Source organism: Barbus barbus, assembly GCF_936440315.1.
Source record: "Barbus barbus genome assembly, chromosome: 18".
Taxonomy (NCBI): domain Eukaryota; kingdom Metazoa; phylum Chordata; class Actinopteri; order Cypriniformes; family Cyprinidae; genus Barbus; species Barbus barbus.
Genome location: NC_136746.1, coordinates 24,985,096 through 25,006,055, shown reverse-complemented (window position 1 = coordinate 25,006,055; position 20,960 = coordinate 24,985,096). Strand labels below are relative to the sequence as shown.

At 40.6% G+C, this 20,960-nt stretch overlaps 1 protein-coding gene across 1 annotated transcript in view; it reads left to right on the top strand.

Annotated features, from left to right (window-relative positions):
- LOC306884212 (protocadherin-15-like) overlaps positions 1–20,960 on the top strand; it is a gene marked incomplete at both ends in the record, with an annotated part of 179,630 nt that overhangs the window by 141,573 nt on the left and 17,097 nt on the right. The window contains 4 exons of the mRNA XM_079439931.1: positions 3,030–3,143; positions 5,480–5,521; positions 6,901–7,958; positions 10,840–10,877. Coding sequence (XP_079296057.1) covers positions 3,030–3,143; positions 5,480–5,521; positions 6,901–7,958; positions 10,840–10,877 — 1,252 coding nt within the window. The remainder of the gene's footprint in view (positions 1–3,029; positions 3,144–5,479; positions 5,522–6,900; positions 7,959–10,839; positions 10,878–20,960) is intronic.

Genomic DNA, 20,960 nt, shown 5'->3' with positions numbered 1-20,960 from the left:
AATGAGTCAGTCATCAACTATTTTGTAAATGCATAACAGATGGGTAATTATAGAGTGAACACAAACAGCTAAACACACACACCTACAGTACGTGTGTAAAGCTGGCTCTCGCGCACACACACACAAACACGCATACATGACTGCATTCAGATGTTTTGATGCATATTAAAGAGTTCAGTTTGTGATTAGACTCTTGTATTCAAGGTGAAGTGACTTTTATGTTGTTTCATTTGGTTGTTTACTAAAGATGCATAATAGGAGACACAAGTGTTAGCTTATATATCACAACATGAGATCTCACACTGTCTTTCGAGTAATTGCATTCTGGTTAAATAAATAATATTGAGAGGAACGCATCTTTGATAGCCTCCAGGAAGCCCAGGGTCAGGAAGAGAGTATGTGTGGATGAAATACAAAGATGGGAAGGAGAATGGAGAGCTGCAGAGACAGAGAAGGGTTGCTGCTGAGAGCTGTATTGTTTCCCAGCTCTAGAGATGTGAGATAAACCAGGCTTATCCTGTGCTCTTATCACATTTTACACCATGAATTATGCACTCACACCTCCAGCAACCAAAATGGGCTGCATGGTTTTACACTAAGCATTTTCTGACCTGTGAAATTAGAGTTTGGACTGCCAGTCGATTAAATATATGAATTAAGATCATGATCTATTACACAATGAGCTGACTAACCAAGTTAATGACAATTACAATCACATATGGCAATTCATGTACGTGCAATATAAATATTTTCTGGAAAAAGAATGGTAAGAAAATCCCATTTTCAGGCATTTACAGTGGGGAAAAAAATTATTTGATCCCCTGCTGATTTTGTACAGGTAAGGAGCTGAGATTAGGAGCACTTTCTTAAAGGGACTGCTCCTACTCTCAGTTTGTTACCTGTATAAAAGACAGCCTGTCCACAGAAGCAATCAATCAATCAGATTCCAAACTCTTCATCATGGCCAAGACCAAAGAGCTGTCCAAGGATGTCAGGGACAAGATTGTAGCCCTACACAAGGCTGGAATGGGCTACAAGACCATCGCCAAGCAGCTTGGTGAGAAGGTGACAACAGTTGGTGTGATCTATTCGCAAATGGAAGAAACACAAAATAAGTGTCAATCTCCCTCGGTCTGGGGCTCCATGCAAGATCTCACCTCGTGGAGTTTCAATGATCATGAGAACGGTGAGGAATCAGTCCAGAACTACACGGGAGGATCTTGTCAATGATCTCAAGGCAGCTTGGACCATAGTCACCAAGAAAACAATTGGTAATACACTACGATGTAAAGGACTGAAATCCTGCAGCGCCCGCAAGGTCCACCTGCTCAAGAAAGCACATGTACAGGCCCATCTGAGGTTTGCCAGTGATTCATAGGAGAACTGGGTGAAAGTGTTGTGGTCAGATGAGACCAAAATCCAGCTCTTTGGCATCAACTCAACTCGCCGTGTTTGGAGGAGGAGGAATGCTGCCTATGACCCCAAGAACACCATCCCCACCGTCAAACATGAAGGTGGAAACATTATGCTTTGGGGGTGTTTTTCTGCTAAGGAGACAGGACAACTGCACTGCATCAAAGGGACGATGGACGGGGCCATGTACCGTCAGGGTCAGGGCATTGAAAATGGGTCGTGGATGGGTATTCCAGCATGACAATGACCCAAAACACACAGCCAAGGCAACAAAGGAGTGGCTCAAGAAGAAGCACATTAAGGTCCTGGAGTGGCCTAGCCAGTCTCCAGACCTTAACCCCATAGAAAATATGTAAAGGGAGCTGAAGGTTCGAATTGCCAAACATCAGCCTCGAAACCTTAATGACTTGGAGAGGATCTGCAAAGAGGAGTGGGACAAAATCCCTCCTGAAATGTGTGAACTACAAGATACGTCTGACCTCTGTGATTGCCAACAAGGGCTTTGCCACCAAGTACTAAGTCATGTTTTGCAAAGGGGTCAAATACTTATTTCATTCATTAAAATGCAAATCAATTTATAACTTTTTTTGAAATGCGTTGTTCTGGATTTGTTTGTTATTGTCTCTCACTGTCTCTCATCATTAAAATTATAGACTGATCATTTCTTTGTTGGTGGGCAAACGTACAAAATCAGCAGGGGATCAAATAATTTTTTTTCCCCCCACTGTACATACAGGCCAGAAAGTATAATTAATTTTAAATTATATATTAATATAAATTATATTATATTTCCATTTATATTGTTATATTTCCATTATACAGTTTTCTTATATTTTCATATTTAGCATGCTATATGTATCCATCCATTTTTTTTAAACCACTTGTCCTCTGTATGGTTGTGTGTATATTATATTATATTATATTGTACAATTTTATGATATATTCTTATGTAGTATTCAATATTATCCATTATTTTCCATGATTTATTATCCAGTATTATTATACTATACATTTTCTAAACCATTTTTCCTCTGTTGGTTTGTGGGAATATTATATTATATTACATTGTTTGTGTTTCTTTGAATTATTCCTGTTCCTAATTATCCAATCATTTTCCTTTCTTCCTCTTTCCCTGCACTTCCTGTCGCTGCATGTGGAACCTGCGCTCAGATTCAAAGAGTAAGTTCAAATTCTTCTTTTTGATGAATTATTTGCCAGAGACTGTATGCCTTCGTACCCTCGTTATTCGGTTCAGTCCTTAAAACAGAACCATATGAGTAGAAAGCTTGAATTGAGATGAGACGCAAAGGACATACTCACTCCAGCCCTCTCTGATTCCAGCAGAATAGCGATGGCTTTGAAAATGAACAGAAATGACTGGTTTCATGACCTCATAGAGTACAAAGTGAGCTGGGTTCAGCTCCCTCCTAATAAAACACCTCATCTCAGTGTGAAAGGTGCTGAATAACCCATGATATTTTGCATTGCATGAATAAAAAGTGCTGGAACAGATCAAATGAGAGTTGCTGGAACTCCAGACCTCATATCCTCCTATAATAGAGCTGAAATGAGCCTTTTGAAAAGAAGGAAACTCACTCTTTGGGGGTGCTTTACAGGAGGCAGGCCGAGTGTGCCAAAACCGCCCGTATCCAGATGTCTCTTCCTACCGGAAAATCAACAGGAGGTGGTGCTCCGACCAATCTCTACGAGGAGCTGGGAGACGGCGGCATGTAAGTTACCTGTCCTAAATAATACCCTTAACCTTCAGCACAGACAGCAGAGAGATGATTAACAAGATTTGGGTGTGTATCTGTAGGTAAATCAAGAATGGTTTGCCCAAAAATGAAAATTATGCCATAAAATTCTCTCTGAATCTCTTCGTCATTTAAAACCTGTATGACTTACTTTCTTGGGACACCACAAAAATATTTTGGACCAAAACAGCACCATAAAAGTAGTCCATAGTACATTGTAAAATATATGTTTTATAAGAAAAGTCTATTTCAGTCTCTACTTAAAAAAAATGTATTTTAATTTAATGTGCATTTCTTTGTACTTATTTTTGAAATGTATAACAATCAGTGAGTGGAAATTGTTTCTACACCCAATTGTTTTGGGTAGTAAAAGTAGTCAAATTTAGAGTCATAAATGTACGAGACATAAAAGAACCGATGACATTAATAGTCATAGACATCAAACTCTTTCTAAATATGTGTGAGTGAAATACAACAAAGCAAAACTGCGGCAAAGTGTACTGAATGATTTTTGCCACTCGCTATCATTTGTATGGACAAAAGCAGCATGAACATTCTGCTAAATATCTTATTTCATGTCACATGGAGGAAAAAGAAAGTCTTTCATGATTTGAATGTCACGTGAGTGTAAATAATAGAATGAATGCACATTTTTAGGTAAACTACCCCTTTAATGCCCTGACCTGGTTCTTCATTTGAAATAGAAATTAGTTTTTCCTTGATATTCTCCAAAGGGAGAAACTGTTCCTTTTTGACTTCCCGAAGGTAATTGTTTCTTTAGTAAATTAGCTGCCTTTTTGGCTTTAATACTGAGTCCATCCATAGAGATGTGCTCACTGGACGCGTGGGTTTGGTGCAGCAGGAGTCCATTGCCAAGCTAAAGGCTGTTGTGAGTAGAATGAAATGTTAATAGATTAAAAGATTATAGCCGCAGCACAGCATCTGCGTCCCTCAGGTAAAGCCTTTTAAAGTGCTTTTGATTTAATGCAATCAAAACAAATGCAGCTGCTAACACAAATAGACAGCAAAAAAGACGCGGTTTTGAATTGAATGCATTAGATTAGATGCTGAGATTGCTAGACCATGTTTCTGAACCGCAGTCTAATGCCATCAACAGAAAGAAACATTAGGGTAGAATTTGTTTGCTTGTGCGTTTGGGCAAACATTTTGTTCTTTTGTTGGATATTAATAAAAACAGTGGTCTGTCAGCAACCTTACTTAACAAAGATTAAGGTGTCTCTCTGTGACCCTCAGATTGATTGTTGTATTTATTTGTTTATTTTTTTACCAGAAATTTCACCCCAAAAACACAATAAATTAATTTAGTTGAATTAAAATTAATGTAATATAGTTTAATTTTAATATATAGTTTTAATTCTATAATTCTAATTTAATTTAATAATTTAATAATATATGTGACCCTGGACCACAAAACCAGTCCTAAGTAGCATGGGTATATGGATAGCAATAGCCATGGGTGTAGTATGTAGCAATAGTATGGGTCAAAATTATCTTTTTTTCTTTACTGCCAAAAATTATTAGGATGTTAAGTAAAGATCATGTTCCATGAAGATATTTTGTGAATTTCCTACCGTAAATATATCATCAGTTATTTTAAGTAATGAAAATATGTAGGTATTTTTAATGGTTTTAGTTTTAGGTCTTTTTTAGGTTTTAGAAACATTATAGTAATAAGGAATTGTAGTGCAAATAATGTCAATGCATAAACAATCCTAATGGCCTAAAAATATTTTCTTCATCTCATTTTTCAATTGATTTTGGGGTAAAATATGACCTTAATGTATTTTCTTTACATTCCCATCCCACTGATATACTAATATACGGTATTTATGCAGTTTGCTGCATATATCATATTACACATTTCATACACATTCGTAATGAATGATTAAAAGGATGAGTGGTTACATTTCCTCTCTATTTACCTTTTACATGCGTCTCTTAGACCTCTTTACATCTGATATTAACATGCATTTCATATCCAGAGAGTATCCTGATATTATTTAGCTGGATTGCATTAATTACTTGCACTCATCTCACTTATCCACAGAAGCCTCCACTTACAGTATATGTTACTTAGTTGTACTGTATGTGATTAATAAAAACACATTTGCATTTACACCTTTGTGGAACATGGTTTTGTGTGCATTTACATCTGGCTTTTATAGCGGTCAAGTTTCTGTTTTCGATTCAGTCACTGAAGATGCATGTTAATGCCAAATGTGAACAGAGCCTGCCTGTGTTAAATTGTCATCATATCCCTCTGTCTACATGCATTTTTCCTCATGTTTCATTCATTCTCATCTTCTCTTTGCATTTTCCAGGCTTGGACTACAGTGAGTAACATAAAATATGCTGCATTTCCCTGCAGTGATCTTTCTTACACGCTGCTATCAATGTATTTTAAAATCCCTCTTGATTTGTGGTTTGTAGCTTCTAGTCCCTGTGTAACTGCTCTGCTAGTTTTTTTACCATTTCATCTGTTTTTACCCTTGATTCATGTTGAATTGCATATTGAAAGGAACATTTTGATACTATTTACTGTTAAAAAAAGATAAAATGCACAGATACATGTGTGTAGCTCTGTAGTGGATTAAAGCTTTAGTAGTTTGGCTAGATAAAGCCCTCGCCTCCCGGCTCTAGTGGTTCCTCGCAGTTCTCTCCTCAAAGCAAACAAAAACACGCTTCTCGCGTCCTTCACTTTGAGACTCGCCATTGTAATAGCTCATCTTGATTGATGTTTGAACGAAGATTATCTGAACAGATAGGGATTTCAGACTGGTTTATGAATGCTAGTGTATGAGCTTCGCACTTCGTAACTGGAAATACACAATTTTGATGCCTGCTTGCATTCGTCGTGTAATTGCGGCATTCCATACAAAGTCGGATGTAGAAGGGTATTCCTACTTAATTTCTCAGACTATATAGACACATTGCTCAAGGCCTAGTGAAATACATAATAATGACTCTTTGAATCTCATGCCAACTAATGGAAAATACTGTACCATAATTTTACATATTCATTAGTTATTAAAAAAACTGTTGATTTAATTACTCTGAAGGAAACGAGTGTGCTAAAAGGTAGTTTTAGCTATTCTTATTTGCAACATAAAACTATATAGCATTAAAATATAAAAAGACATTAAATACGAGATCAACATTGCGTAGAATCGTCTTGCGTCATGGATCTGCCAGATTTTCAGATGCCGCAGTAAACCGCAGATGTGGTTTAGAAGAAAATGTGTCTTTACACTGGCCCAATGGGTATACCCTATGATTATCAACAAGAAGAAAAGCTCATTACACGTGTTTAAGGATCTTTTTCTTCAAAAGTTTGCATTTTATTGGTTTACAAGTGAATGTTTATCATTAAAACTGTGTAATTCCTGTGTTGCACTTTTCCAAATAGGAACTTGGATATTTGACTTTCTGAATTGAACGCAGCATAATGTCTCCTGAAGTATTATTAAGACTATTTTTAAGACTATTTATCTCAGAAATCCTGACTAAGAGTATTTGCTTTAGCTTTTTTAAAGCTAAATGTAAAATCTTGAGCAAATTTGTTTGGCCGAGCTCCATTAAAGTGAAGGATTTTTGTGTAGTGGGTCATTAGCGCTCTGTCCTCCCATGGCTGTTCTCTTCCCTCAATTCCTTCCCGTCTCTTTCCACACACGCTTCAATCTCCTCTCCTTTCATTTTCTCTCGTGGGCTGCAGAAGGCGCAGAAAGTCTGTAATCGAGGAGGCGGATCGACAGAGTCTCATAAGAGCCTTCGCCTCTCGTGCTATCACTGCTCACAAACTGTGTGCCGGAAACGGAAAGTTGCTCGACAAGTTGCCCAAGTCAGAAAGTAACGTCACCTTCCTCTCGGATGAACGGCCGCTCACCACGCAAAATCCGCTTTACCAGGATGGAGCGTCTAGTAGTCCCGAGCCCAACTCGGAGGTGCACAGGGTCAGTGGGTTTTTGGACAGTGACATCCCATCTCCGACAAGCCCCATCAGCCAGATGACGTCTTGGTCCTTACCGTCCCGTATTCGAAGACGAGGGCTTTACGATGCTCTGCGCCGACAGGCTCTTTGGGACCCTGCTGAATGGGAGGAGCAAGAGCTGAAGGCAGGGCTTAAGGACAGCAGGGAAGAGCTTGATGCTGATGTAGATCAAAGTGGTCGAAGCACAGAAACGAAGCTGTCGGTCAGAGAACAAGCCAGACAGTTTGAGCAGCAAGCTTTAGCTGAAAGAACGCCGAGACAGAGCCGGGACTCTTACGCATCTCTAGATCCAGACGACCCACTGCTAAGCGCCTTCATGTTCTCATCTAGTCCAATTTCTGTTGGCAAGGACATCCCACCCTGCATTATCACTGGGGGTGATGGTGAGACTCCTCCCCCACCCATGGCTCAACGGCCGACTCCACCTGTCCTGAGGAAGTTCAGTTCTAGTATATCCAATTACATGACGGTGGAGCCTTGTGAGATCACTCTGGAATTCATATCGGACTCTCCGGAATGTCCACCAACCCCTCTTCCTGTCCCATCCTGCTCTTTGCTTTCTCCTCCACCTGTGCAACAGGACTTCACCCCACCACCTACCCCAACTCCTGTTCAGTCTCCTGAACCCGTTCAGTCTCCGACTCCTACACCTAAGCTAAGAGGGATCCTCAAGAACACGGGCAGATCTGCCAACAGCCTCGATGTGAAAGATGACAGCAGTTGTGAAGGAGGTCTTAAAGACTTCACGACTGTTGTTCTAAAAGAGCTAGAGTCTAAACTAGGTGAAACAGATGGCAGCCAATCAGAATCAGAAACTTCTGCTTAGCTCCCAAACTAACCAATCACAGCAGAATGAGAGACTCCACCCACCCCAGCCATTCATTTCTGAATGAACTCTGGAACTCTTTACCTGTCTTCATTCCTACACCTCTATTTCATTACTTGCTTTTGCATGTATTATTTCAAGGGCACTTTACTTTGAGAGCAGTTTATAGTATATTTCAAAGAAGGTCAAAAGCGTATGTGGCTGGCTTCAGTGTGATTGAGAGGGGATTTTTCTATTTTACATTTTACTGTTTTTATGTTATGAGCGAGTCGTCTTTAAACTTCAAGCACTTCATAGAGCGATAACTTGTGCATTTGTCAGTCAAACAGAATACAGAGAAAGGGAGTGAAGAATTTGATTTAAAATATTTATGCTATGATTGTAATTTTTGGACAATGAAATCCTACAGGTATAAGCAAATAAAATTGTTATAAGAACAGTTCTAATGGATTATAGTAAAGATGCTTTTTAAAAAGTATAGGAAAAGGAATTTGCAGTAATGCATTTATATGATGGAGTAAATGTGTGTTCATGTAGAGCATTCTACCTCTAAACTGTTTTTCTTTATTATTATTTTTAATTTAGTGATTTAAACTGTTCTGCTGATTTCAAATTGACCCTTCAAAGGTTTAGTCAGTAAGCTTTTATTCAGCAAACAGTGACAGTAAGACATTTGTTATTACAAAATCTTTCTATTTTAAATAAATGCTGTTCATTCGAACTTTCCATTCATCAAAGGCTCCTGGAAAACAGTATCCTGGTTTCTAGTAAAATATTAAGCAGCACAACTGAATAATAAGAAATTATTTGTTTTTTTGAGCACCAAATCGGCATATTAAAATGATTTCTGGAAGATCATGAGACGCTGAACACTGGAATAACAGCTGCTAAAAATTCAGCTTTGGCATCAAAGGAATAAAATAGCTTTTTAAAATATCAAAATAGAAACAGTTATTTTAATATTTTACAATATTACGGTTTTTACTGTATTTATCAAATTAATGCAGTCTTGGTGAGCATGAAACATCTTACCGACCCATAACTTTTAACAGTAGTGTACTTTAAGAATGTGTATACACATTTATAAGAAGATTTAAGTAAGTGGAATAATGTTTTACCAGTGGAATATATGAAATAATTACTTTTTATCAGATTAATCAACCTAATATTTGAACTGACTGAATATTTAATGTTTAAATGGTGCTTCGTAGCAGGCGGATGTTGGTGTGAGGAGTTTTTATCATGATCATTTGACTCTGAGAGGAGTGTCTGTTAATGATGAAGGTGGTGACAGAGGTTATCAAGTTTGATTAGTATGGGCCTTATAATAAATGATAAGATTTTGTTTGATCAATTTAGTATAATCTGAAAAAAGAAAAAGGATGAATTGACTCAAATTATCCAGTAGCCTGCACAGCCTAAGTAATTCAATGGAAAAGGAAGGTCATTTCAGAGGAAGAGCATGTTATTGCATTTTGATTAAAGATTCGGAAAATACATTTTTATTTATAATAATGGGCACTGGTGAATCATTCACAATAAGACTTGCATTAAGAAAGTAAATAGGGTTGGTTTTGAAGGTTAAAAACAGGTCATTCTTTATACATATTTCTGATTTATTCACCGTATCTCTCTCTCTCTATCTCTCTCCCCTGTTCTTTCACCCTCTCTAACCCTTTTTAAAGGCTGTCTAGAGTGCCAGACCTCCTGAAGCTCTCCTGTCTCCGTTCGGTCCTGCGGATGTTTTTGCCCTTTCAGAAACACAAGCAGACAAGAATCACGTTGAGATTAAACAATACCGCTAATCGTTTATGTGGCACATGGCAGGGGGACGTTCGCTCCGCCGTTCCCCGCTGAATTCACCCCATCAGGCACGCAGTCAATGTTTCTCCTTTCAGACAAACCACTCCTTCAATATCTCAGCAGGGGTCTGCAAATGGCGTCTCCCTCATCCATATCGAAAAATCTGTTTGAAATCTGTCATCATCCCATAAGCAAATGCACACCGATTTGCTAACGTCTCATCTTTGGTTCTGATGTGTTAATTTTTTATTACATAGACATTAGGTGAAATTACACTTATTAATGGAAGCCTGTTTCTGCCATGGAGTAAAAAATCTATTTTTATTTCACAATTATCGTCAAAACTGTGAAATACAAACATAAGTATATGGACAGACTTGTGAGGACCATTAAATCTTGAATGAACAGTCTCCGAAAGACAGGAGGACACATACATCTTTATGAGAATTTAAATGTGCTGTGATCTGTGAACACACACACATCAAAATAATTGATACAATATAATATTAACTATTGATTTGCTATTAAAAAATGTAAAAAAGGTCTGTTTTTAAAAGACAAAGTACTTAAAGTACTCTCATTTTCTAATAGAGCAGGAGAGATTAGTTTGATTTTGAAAGTAATATGAAAGGAGGGAGGAAGTGAGGAAGATACAAACACAGGAGTGAAAAATAGAAGAGAATTAGGGTTAGCGATGTCAATGGCAGACTCATCAATTGCTTTCATCCTGCTGAGCAGTTCATGTGACTATAGAGCTGTTCCTCTGAACCTACAAACAAGCTCTGACACATGCACACAGCATCCACTCGGTTTGTACATAAATCATCTGCCTCAGAACACATAAATAACACATCATTTGTCATCTTTGATAATATTATCTATTCTTTGTTGTTTATTGCATTGTTGTAGGTAGAATAAATGAAAGCCTGTTTCTTTCACAAAATAAAAAGGCAATTATGACTTTTTATCTCACAAATCTGACTACTTTACCACAATTGTGGAAGTTGTGTGTATGTGTCAGGGCTTGTTTGTAGGTTCAGAGGAACTGCTCAGCAGGATGAAAGCACAGACGGTGAGGTCTGGAGAAATTTAATTAATCAATCGATGAGACTGCTGTTGATATCACTTACCCTAATTCTCTTTTTCTCTCCTGTGTTCGTGTCTTCCTCACTTCCTCCCTCCTTTAATATTCCCTGCTTCACCACACAAAATAAAACTAATCTCTCTTACTCCATTAGAAAATGAGAGTACTTCATCTCAGTGCTTTGTCTGTTAAAAGGAGATCTTACTATGTTTTTTGATGCGTTGTATGGCCTCCTGTCTTTCCAAGATTGTTCATGGCTTAACAGTCTCCATGAGAATCCATTCTCTGCATTCATTGAATTGAGAACTTTTCTGCATCAGCTTTTCTGTTTCTGAGGGACATCACTCATCTGCCACTCTCATTCATTATGTGAGAGAAAGATGTGTTTGTGTGCGTTTAACAGGGATATTTCATAACTTATTCATTTGAAAGAGAACGTGCACCCTCTGACACCACTCTGCATCTTTATTTAGGGGGTGAATTTCATTAAACCTGTTAAGAACTGTCCAGTGGCTCTAATTTCATTTCTGTCTTTAATTTAATTTTATTTTATTTGCATACTATGAATAGTTTTGAGGATATTTATTCAGATATATTTTGTGGGACAATTTTACTTCGACACTATAGCCAAGTACGCACACACACTCAGAACAACATGCTGCTCATTTGTCATAGTGTTTTAATCACTTAGTGGAGTTCATTCTTGGCCCTTGAGAGACCCCTCAAACCCTCAAATGTCACTTTCCTGGACATTTTGTTTGTGTTTGATAAGACAATGTATAGCTACTGCATTAAATACAGGTTGCATGAGTATGTGTGCATGTGTTTTGATTTACTATTAATAAGAAAACGACTTTCTTCAAAAAGCATATTAATGTGTTAATCTGCATCTTTAGTTATGGGGTGATTTTCATAAAGCCTGTTAAGAATATGTCCAGTGTCTAGTATTTTATTTTATTTTGATTTGATCCCTATGAATAACTTTGAGGACCCTTCTTCAGATGTAGTTCAGTTTTTTTGGACAATTTTGTTCCAAAACTATAGCCAGGTAAACACACACACAAACATGTTTTATGGGGCATTCCATATTCGTAATGTTATTTATACTCAACAGTATTCTCTATCCCCTATGGAAGCCCGTTTCCGCCAATGAATAAAAAATAAAACAAGGTAATTGCGACTTTTTATCTCACAATTCGGACTTTTTTTCTCGCAATTCTGACTTTATAACTCGCAATTCTGACTTTATAACTCGCAATTCTGAGATATAAACTCGCAATTCTGAGATATAAACTCGCAATTCTGACTTTATAACTCGCAATTCTGAGATATAAACTCGCAATTTGGAGATATAAACTCGCAATTCTGACTTTATAACTCGCAATTCTGAGATATAAACTCGCAATTCTGACTTTATAACTCGCAATTCTGACTTTATAACTCGCAATTCTGAGATATAAACTCGCAATTCTGACTTTATAACTCGCAATTCTGAGATATAAACTCGCAATTCTGACTTTATAACTCGCAATTCTGAGATATAAACTCGCAATTCTGACTTTATAACTCGCAATTCTGAGATATAAACTCGCAATTCGGAGATATAAACTCGCAATTCTGACTTTATAACTCGCAATTCTGAGATATAAACTCGCAATTCTGACTTTATAACTCGCAATTCTGAGATATAAACTCGCAATTCTGACTTTATAACTCGCAATTCTGAGATATAAACTCGCAATTCTGACTTTATAACTCGCAATTCTGAGATATAAACTCGCAATTCTGACTTTATAACTCGCAATTCGGAGATATAAACTCGCAATTCTGACTTTATAACTCGCAATTCTGAGATATAAACTCGCAATTCTGACTTTATAACTCGCAATTCGGAGATATAAACTCGCAATTCTGACTTTATAACTCGCAATTCGGAGATATAAACTCGCAATTCTGACTTTATAACTCGCAATTCTGAGATATAAACTCGCAATTCTGACTTTATAACTCGCAATTCTGAGATATAAACTCGCAATTCTGACTTTATAACTCGCAATTCGGAGATATAAACTCGCAATTCTGACTTTATAACTCGCAATTCTGAGATATAAACTCGCAATTCTGACTTTATAACTCGCAATTCTGAGATATAAACTCGCAATTCTGACTTTATAACTCGCAATTCTGAGATATAAACTCGCAATTCTGACTTTTTTTCTCACAATTGCGAGTTTATATCTCACAACTCTGACTTTCTCGCACCATAGCAAACCACTCTCCGTGTAAGGCTTTTGGACACGGTTGGACATAGCCTCCCATTACCGCCGGGCTTTCAGACAAAACATTCTTCATTTCTTTATAGTTCTGAGTTTGAGGCAGCTTCTATCGCATTATTTTAATAACAGCTGTCAAGTAAAGCGCGTATTATTGTAACACGAGAGTGGATATATATGAATGCACGCAGGTGGATTTCCTTCACTCTCGCATAAAGCGCGCTTTCATCTCTATGTTCTTGCTATAGAATTATCTTATCTCCTGTATTTAATGTTGTAAGATATCGACCAAGCAAGACATCCCCAATGAAAATTATAAATAAATGAAAATTATTTAGTCAATTATATATGAAGAATTCAGATGCAAAAGCTTAAATGCCATCTGAAATTTTCTTCTAAAATTAGTATTTTTCGTTTATATTCAGTTATTTTACTTTAATGACAATGAAAAGAACCTGTTCCTGAGAAAAATGCTCATTTTAGAATAACATTTCAGATGGCACTTATGGCTTTTGCATCTGAACTCTTCATTGACTAAATAATAATAATAAAATTAATGAATCCTTTATTTATAATTTTCATTGGGGATGTCTTGCTTGGTCGATATCTTACAACATTAAATACAGGAGATAAGATAATTCTATAGCAAGAACATAGAGATGAAAGCGCGCTTTATGCGAGAGTGAAGGAAATCCACCTGCGTGCATTCATATATATCCACTCTCGTGTTACAATAATACGCGCTTTACTTGACAGCTGTTATTAAAATAATGCGATAGAAGCTGCCTCAAACTCAGAACTATAAAGAAATGAAGAATGTTGTGTCTGAAAGCCCGGCGGTAATGGTACTGTCCAAACCGTGAGCGCAAAACACAGAAATAAAGAATAATGAGTAATTTTTATGTTTGTTCAAAAATCATATTCGGACGCAACATTCATTTAGTTCAATATATAGTTCAGCTAATTGAACAAAGTACTGCAAAGCCTTACACGGAGAGTGGTTTGCTATGGTGTGTAGAAAATGAATCCTACATATATATATATTTTTATTATTTAGCTTTTAGGGAATCACTCTTAAGAGTTGATCTTCATATGATTAATTGTTATTAATCAGAATGTACAACTTATGCCTTGTTAACGACTTGTCCAGCAAGCATTAATAACAGCAGTTATCTTTAACACGTTGTTTATTTCATTCGTGGCCAACGATTAAAATAAATCAAATAGTTAAATTGAGTTAGCTAAGTTAGCCCATGAGCGTAGGTAAACGCGATCTATTGGCAAATAGTTACGACATGTTAAATCACATAACACAGACAAAAGATTTCTTAATAAAGTCAAAGTTTTATTCACTATTCTAACACAACATTAACATACACACAAATGGGAGCGAGTTGTTTATATCTGAAGAGAGAGAGAGACTTAGGTTTTAATGCTAGCTTTTCAACCTGAGGAAACTCATAGACAAAGAAGTATTTTATCTTTACCCTCAGCGGAGAGATATCCCGGTTTCAGTCAATAAAGAGATTTGCCTTACTTGGTCTTTCAGTTGTTTTGATCGAACTCAGTTCAGGCTTTCTCCAGTTCAAAGAGACTCTTTCCTTTGGTGAATTCAGTTCTTTGCGGGCCGCGTTCGGATTGGCTGTTCGGTCGGCCGTGTGACTAGCGCACTCTTCAGTGGTTGGTTGTCTCGTTCTGACGTAATGATGTTTAGGATTAAAGTTCTTTGAAAGTTTAACTGAGTCTTTGTGTTAGTTGCTTTGCTTCGCCGTGATGTTATGGCCTGAAGCGCTTGCCGCGTGAGCAGAACGAGAGACTCGCTGGCGTGCGTGTCCTCCTGTTGTTTTCAAAACTCCAACTCCGCGAACTTCATGGGCGTGCATCCGTTTTAAGCGAGCTGATTTAGGTCCGCCCTTTTTGGCGCGTAGTCCAATCGAAAGAGTCTTTGTCGGCAGAGCCCCGCCCTGCGTAGCTGCGTGTTGCATACATTATCTGCGCAAGTATTTTATCACATAAAAACTTATAACAGCAGACTTCCATTCATCTTGTAAATAGGCGTTAATGAAAAACAGATAAGATTTAATTCATACCACAATATTATTATTCATTAAATCAGCTTTCATCCGAGACCAAACACTAGGCGTTTAACAGGCACCAAAATACAAATATCCTTTATATTCGATTTCGTAGTTAAGGCATTGATTAAACGATCTTAAATTCTAAATACACATATTAATCAAGTGAAAATGAACAACTAGTACTCAGGAAGATTATAAATTCTGGAAACAGATTTACCATAGATTTAAAATAATGCAACAGCTTATAAATGTCACAAACAAAACATCCTTTAATATATAAGTTTATAAAGGTATGGTATATATATTGTTTCTTTTCTCGAGTATATTTTGTTTAACTTTGTTCTTTAAAACAAAATCCTTCAGGGTGTGGCTCTCTTTGTTTCACTAGCACATGGTCCAGTTGAATTCCTTTGTTTTGGGGGGCGCTGCAGAGAAACGGCGCGCATTCTCAGGAATGTACTGATAGTTGCTAGGTCGTAAATGTCTTTGGATTTACTGCATGAAGTCAAGGGAGTCTGGCGCCAATAAAGTTTAGGCAAAGAGAAAGGGGAGTTCTGTTTTCTTTCGAAATGACAAAACGTGAATTTCCTGTGCTGGAATGCGAGCTTTGATCCATCCTTGCATCAGGAATGTGTTGAACCTAGATGTGTGTGTGTGTATATTGATCAGGCATTACATATTCCCCCTTTGCTCGGTGAGGTCCCCGTTTGTGGACGTCGGCGGGCACTGGAACAAGAATCAGGAAGAACAGGCACACACAAGGCACAAACAACATCTCCATCACTGACTGAATCCTGGTGCAGGGTAATTTTGGAATGTACAGGTTAGAAACTTGAGAAGACAACTGGATTACTAGAAGTGTGGTTATTTTGATTGGTTTAGTTGTCCGGGGTTCGACGAGGCGGTACAGGCGTGATCTCAATCAGGTTAAGTGAGTTCTCCGGTTCGGGTTCTTGGTCAGTTTTATCACGTCGGAAAATGCGCGGGACGCCTGACGTGCATTTGTTGCAAGACTCTTGAACGGCGTTCACTCGTTTGTGTAGGAGGAAGGCCAGGGTCAAAGTCACAACATATCCTACAATAGTAGAGATGCAAAGCGCTGTGTCAGCGGCAGACCAAGACCGAATAATCGACGCGCCAGCGGGCGGAAGGCGAGCGATAGCTTCTAAAGCTGTATCGACGGGAGTTAAATCAATCAGTTGTGTTCCTTCCTCCCTGATCCTTTCTTCCAATTCTGGATCAAGGTTGAAGGAGTGCTGTTTGAAGAAAGGTGAGATTTCGATTTCAGCCTGATACTCGTCGTCGGTAAGGTGGTACAACGCCAAATCGTCAATATGGAGGATCGAGCCCTTAGGGACCGTGATCCATAGAGTTTGGTTAGGTAGGATAATGCGGGTGGCGGTGTCGTGTTGATCGTATGTGAGGGTAGCCGTTCACGCTGGGGTGTTGACCAGCCATCGGTTTCCGATAATTTCGGCTTGCGTTACCTCAACTTGAGAACGTGGTGTCGCTTCGGCGGGGCAGCTAGTGTCGGGCCTTATGGATTCTAGGCCGCAGATGCCCTCAGTATTATCGCGGATAAACGGCTTACTCGGGCAAAGGAAGTGAATGTCCTTCGTGAGCGTACACATCTTTAGGTTTGGGGCCAGATACAACTGTTCGTTGTTATAGTGATACGCAACGACTTCAGGAGTGTGGATTTTGACATAGGTGTTCCTTTGCCAAAATCCCACAATCACTACATCTTTGAGCCGGTAAATGTTATTAGCGTCGATAATGGTTAAACTGAGGAGAATGGCCCGGTCACCTGGATCGGTTGACCACGGTTCTCGCAACGAGTTACAACGACTTATTAAAGGGAGTCAATCTCAATTTCGGGACCTGGATTTAAGGCATTTGTAAAGGGAGTTTCCTGATGAGGGGACTAGAGGAGAAGAGAGATTGGATTGAGAAACGGAAAATGGGAAAAACATAAAAGAGACACGACACACAAAAAGATACACAAAGAGACACAAGGACACCGAATGAGGTGAGGCCGCAAACGAGTGTCACATGTGTGGAGTAACTCCTCTCTACTAGAGGTTGGCCCTAGTAGTGCAGCTGAAGAGAGAGTGTATGTGTTATGTTTAAGCGAGGTCGCTATATGTTTCCTAGACAACAGAAATTATGTTAGTGTGATGTAGAGCGTATGGGTGTCGGTCTGTGTCAGTGGGCTTGATCTTCCCCCTTTGCCAGTCGGCTGGAGCTCTGGTGCCTCTTTATCTGGTTTCGATGGACCCATCGAAGTATTGGCTCGTTGCGCCCTTGGCTGATTTTGATTCGGTAGGCGACAGGTGAGAGCTTGTCTACTATCTCATGGAGTCCCGTCCAGCGAGGTAAGAACTTCTTTGCCAGGCGATGGGAAGTGTTCTGCTTTGGTTGGGCAAAGCGGTAGTACCACACTTTGTCTCCGACACTGAGCTCATGGTGAGAGGCCTTTTGGTCGTAGTAGGCTTTACGACCTTCTGCGCTTCGCTGCAGTTGCTGTTGCGCGAAGGCGAAAGTCGCTCTCAGGTGTTGATGCAACTCTTCCAGGTACTGGTGAGTGGTGTAGGCAGTGACAAGGTTCAGGTCACCGGGTTGGTACAGCAGATGCAGCGGTAGCGTCATGTTTCTCCCTGTCATCAATGTGAACGGGGGTACTCCGGTGGACCGGTGAGGGGTGGCTCGAGCGGCCATCAATACCAGTGGAAGTTTGATATCCCAATCCTTTTGATTAGCGGACACATACTTCTTTAACATGCTGACCACTGTTCGGTTACCACGTTCGACTTGCCCTGAGGACATTGGTTGGAAACTTATGTGGAGCTTGGCCTGTATGCCCAGGAGTTTCCACACTTCCTGCATGATTGCAGCGGTGAAGTGGGTTCCACGGTCAGAGTTGACCCTTAAAGGCAGTCCAAATCTTGAGAAGATGTGGTTCATTAACAGGCAGGCTGTTGTTTCTGCTGTATCGTTGGGAGCTGGGAGACATTCTATCCACTTTGTGAATTCGCAGACCACGGTGAGGAAGTATTTGTTACCCCGTGTTGACCGTGGCAGGGGTCCTACCCAGTCTATTTGGAGGTCCGACCATGGGAAAGTCATTCCCTTTCTTTGCAGTGGGGCTCGGTGGTTTGGGTTTGCCGGTTGGAACTGGCAACACACCAGGCATCCTTTTACGTATTCCGCTACGTCCTGCTGCATGCCGGGCCAGTATGCTACTTGCTTGAGGGTTTCGTATGTGGCCTTGGCACCGTGGTGTCCAGCGCATGGTGCATCGTGTGCGTGTGTCAGCAAAATCCCCCTTTGGCCGTGAGGCACTACGAGCTTTGGCGCAGTGAGAGGCTCAGGGACATATGTGAGAACACCGTCTCTCAGATGCAGCATGTGCTTGATTGAGTGGAGCGTGCGGAGCTCAGAGGAAGCAGTTAGGTCGGAAGTGGAAATAGGATGAGATAATGGATCGGCTATGTGAGCCGCAATGGTTCGCAGAGTGGGATCCGCTGTTTGGAGGGTGAGCAGATCGTCAGTAGCGAACTGAGGTGATAGGGTAACGAGGGAGGAGGCGGGGGTATGAACGCCAGTGGCGTGCTGGCGGCGGGTTATGGCTGCCACCGTTGGGTTGGGTGGGAGGGATTGAAATGTCCAGGACTCTCCGTGTAATGCTCCTGCTTTGGCGAGGGCATCGGCTTGGTCATTGAAGTCTTTGTCTTGTCCTGGTTGACGTGAATGACCTCGAACCTTTTTCCAATACACGATAATGTCGTGTTCAGTGACAATGGCATCGCTTGCTTGGAAGAGTTCCTGGTGCTTGACAGATTTGTTGTTAGCTGTCTTGAATCCATTCTGTTTCCATCCAGCTAAATGGCAGGTGAAGCTGAGACGGGCGTAGTTTGAATCGGTACAGATGAGGAATTCTTTGATGTTGTGGGATGCGGCCATTTGCAGTGTAATGAGGATGGCTGCTATTTCAGCATATTGTGATGAGCGAGGGCCTAAGTTGAATTGTTGCGGTGGGCAAGGGTCGTTGTTGAGCCAGACCACTCCCGCTCCAGCTTGTAAGTTGCCCTTGTGGTTGTAGGAGCAGCCATCGACATATGCTGTGGGCATTCCTTCACACACATTCTCCTCGAAGTACCTGTGATTCGTCATTTGAGGTTGTGGTGGTTCTTTGGGTTCCGCTGGTGTGTGCAGCGTGTCCGTTGAACAGTTTTGGCAGGCTGCTAGCCCGTTGCCCAATGATGATTTGTAGTTTTGGGCGTACCGTGCCTCCACATCCCGTCCTTGGAGTGTCATTAGCCAGGTAGCTATGCGTGCGTTGGTCACCACGCCATCTCTGATGCGTTGACTGTTGAGGAAGGTGACAGGTTGGTGACAAGTCTCGATGATGACTTTCTGTGCACCGATGTAATTCGAGAAACGCTGGATAGCCCATACAGTGCAAAGTAAAGCTTTTTCGCAGTCTGAGTACTTGCATTCTGGGGAAAGCAGCGTTTTGCTGGCATAAGCGACCACTCGCTTGTCTTTGTCATGGAGCTGGTATAGGCCTGCGCTGAGGCAATGATTGGAGAATCCAGCATCCAAGTAGAATTCTTTTCCGGGGTCTGGGTAAGCTAGACACGGGGCAGAGCACAGGCGCTGTTTGAGCTGGCTCATCGCGGTGTCCTGGGCTTCCGTCCAGACGAAGGTTTCATCCTTTTTCAGGAGGGAGGTTAGTGGTCGGGCAATGTCAGCGTAGTCTTCGATGAACTGTCGCGAGTAATTGCACACTCCCAGAAAGCTCCGCAGTTCAGAGATGTTAGTCGGCGCTTTTATGCTTTGGATGGCTTGAGTGCGGTTAGACTGTGGCTCGATGCCGTTTCTTCCGACAAGCAGTCCGACATAGTTCACCTTGGTTTTGCACCACTGTCCTTTGTGAAGAGCGATTTTGGCTCCTGCCGTTGTCAGCTGGTTTAGGACGTGATCAATTTCCTTGAAGTGGTCTTCCACACTTGAGCTTTGCATCAAAACATCTTCGTAAACGAGGTTGCCTCTAGCTCTGGCGTCAGGGCATGCTTTGTTTAGAAAGGTGTTGAATTCAGCTGGTGAGTTGGCATAGCCGAAGGGGCACCGTGTGAAGGTGTACTGTCGATTGCCAAAGGTGAATGCTAACTTGTGTTGGTCATCGGGGTGGACAGGGATCGTCCAGAACCCGGAGGCGACGTCCAGTGTTGACAGGATCGTCGAGCCTTTGATCTTTGGGATTTCTTGATCCAATTGGGTCATAGGCCATCGCAACAGTGGTACTTGTTGATTCAACTTGCGATAGTCGATGGTGGGCCGCCATTTGCCGTTAGGTTTTAGGACTGGCCATATCGGGGCAGAGTATGTGCTGTTGCAGGGCCGGATGACCCCCTTTTCCAGCATGGAGTCAACAATTTCTTGCACTGGCTCATATGACGCTATTGGAATCTTGTATTGTCGCACAAATGTGGGTGGCGCATTCGGGTTTGTCGGGATGCGCACCGTGTGGATGTTGGTCAGTCCACAATCCAGAGAATCCTTTGCGAAAGAGTCTCGGTATTTGTGCAGAATGTCTTTGAGTCCTTGGCGATCCACTTCGTTGTGAAGGGCATCCGCCTCACTCAGGATCTGCTGAATTTGTGCGTTGAACCCGGTGTAGGGTTCTTCTGCAGTTAAGTCATGTGAGGGGCGTTGGA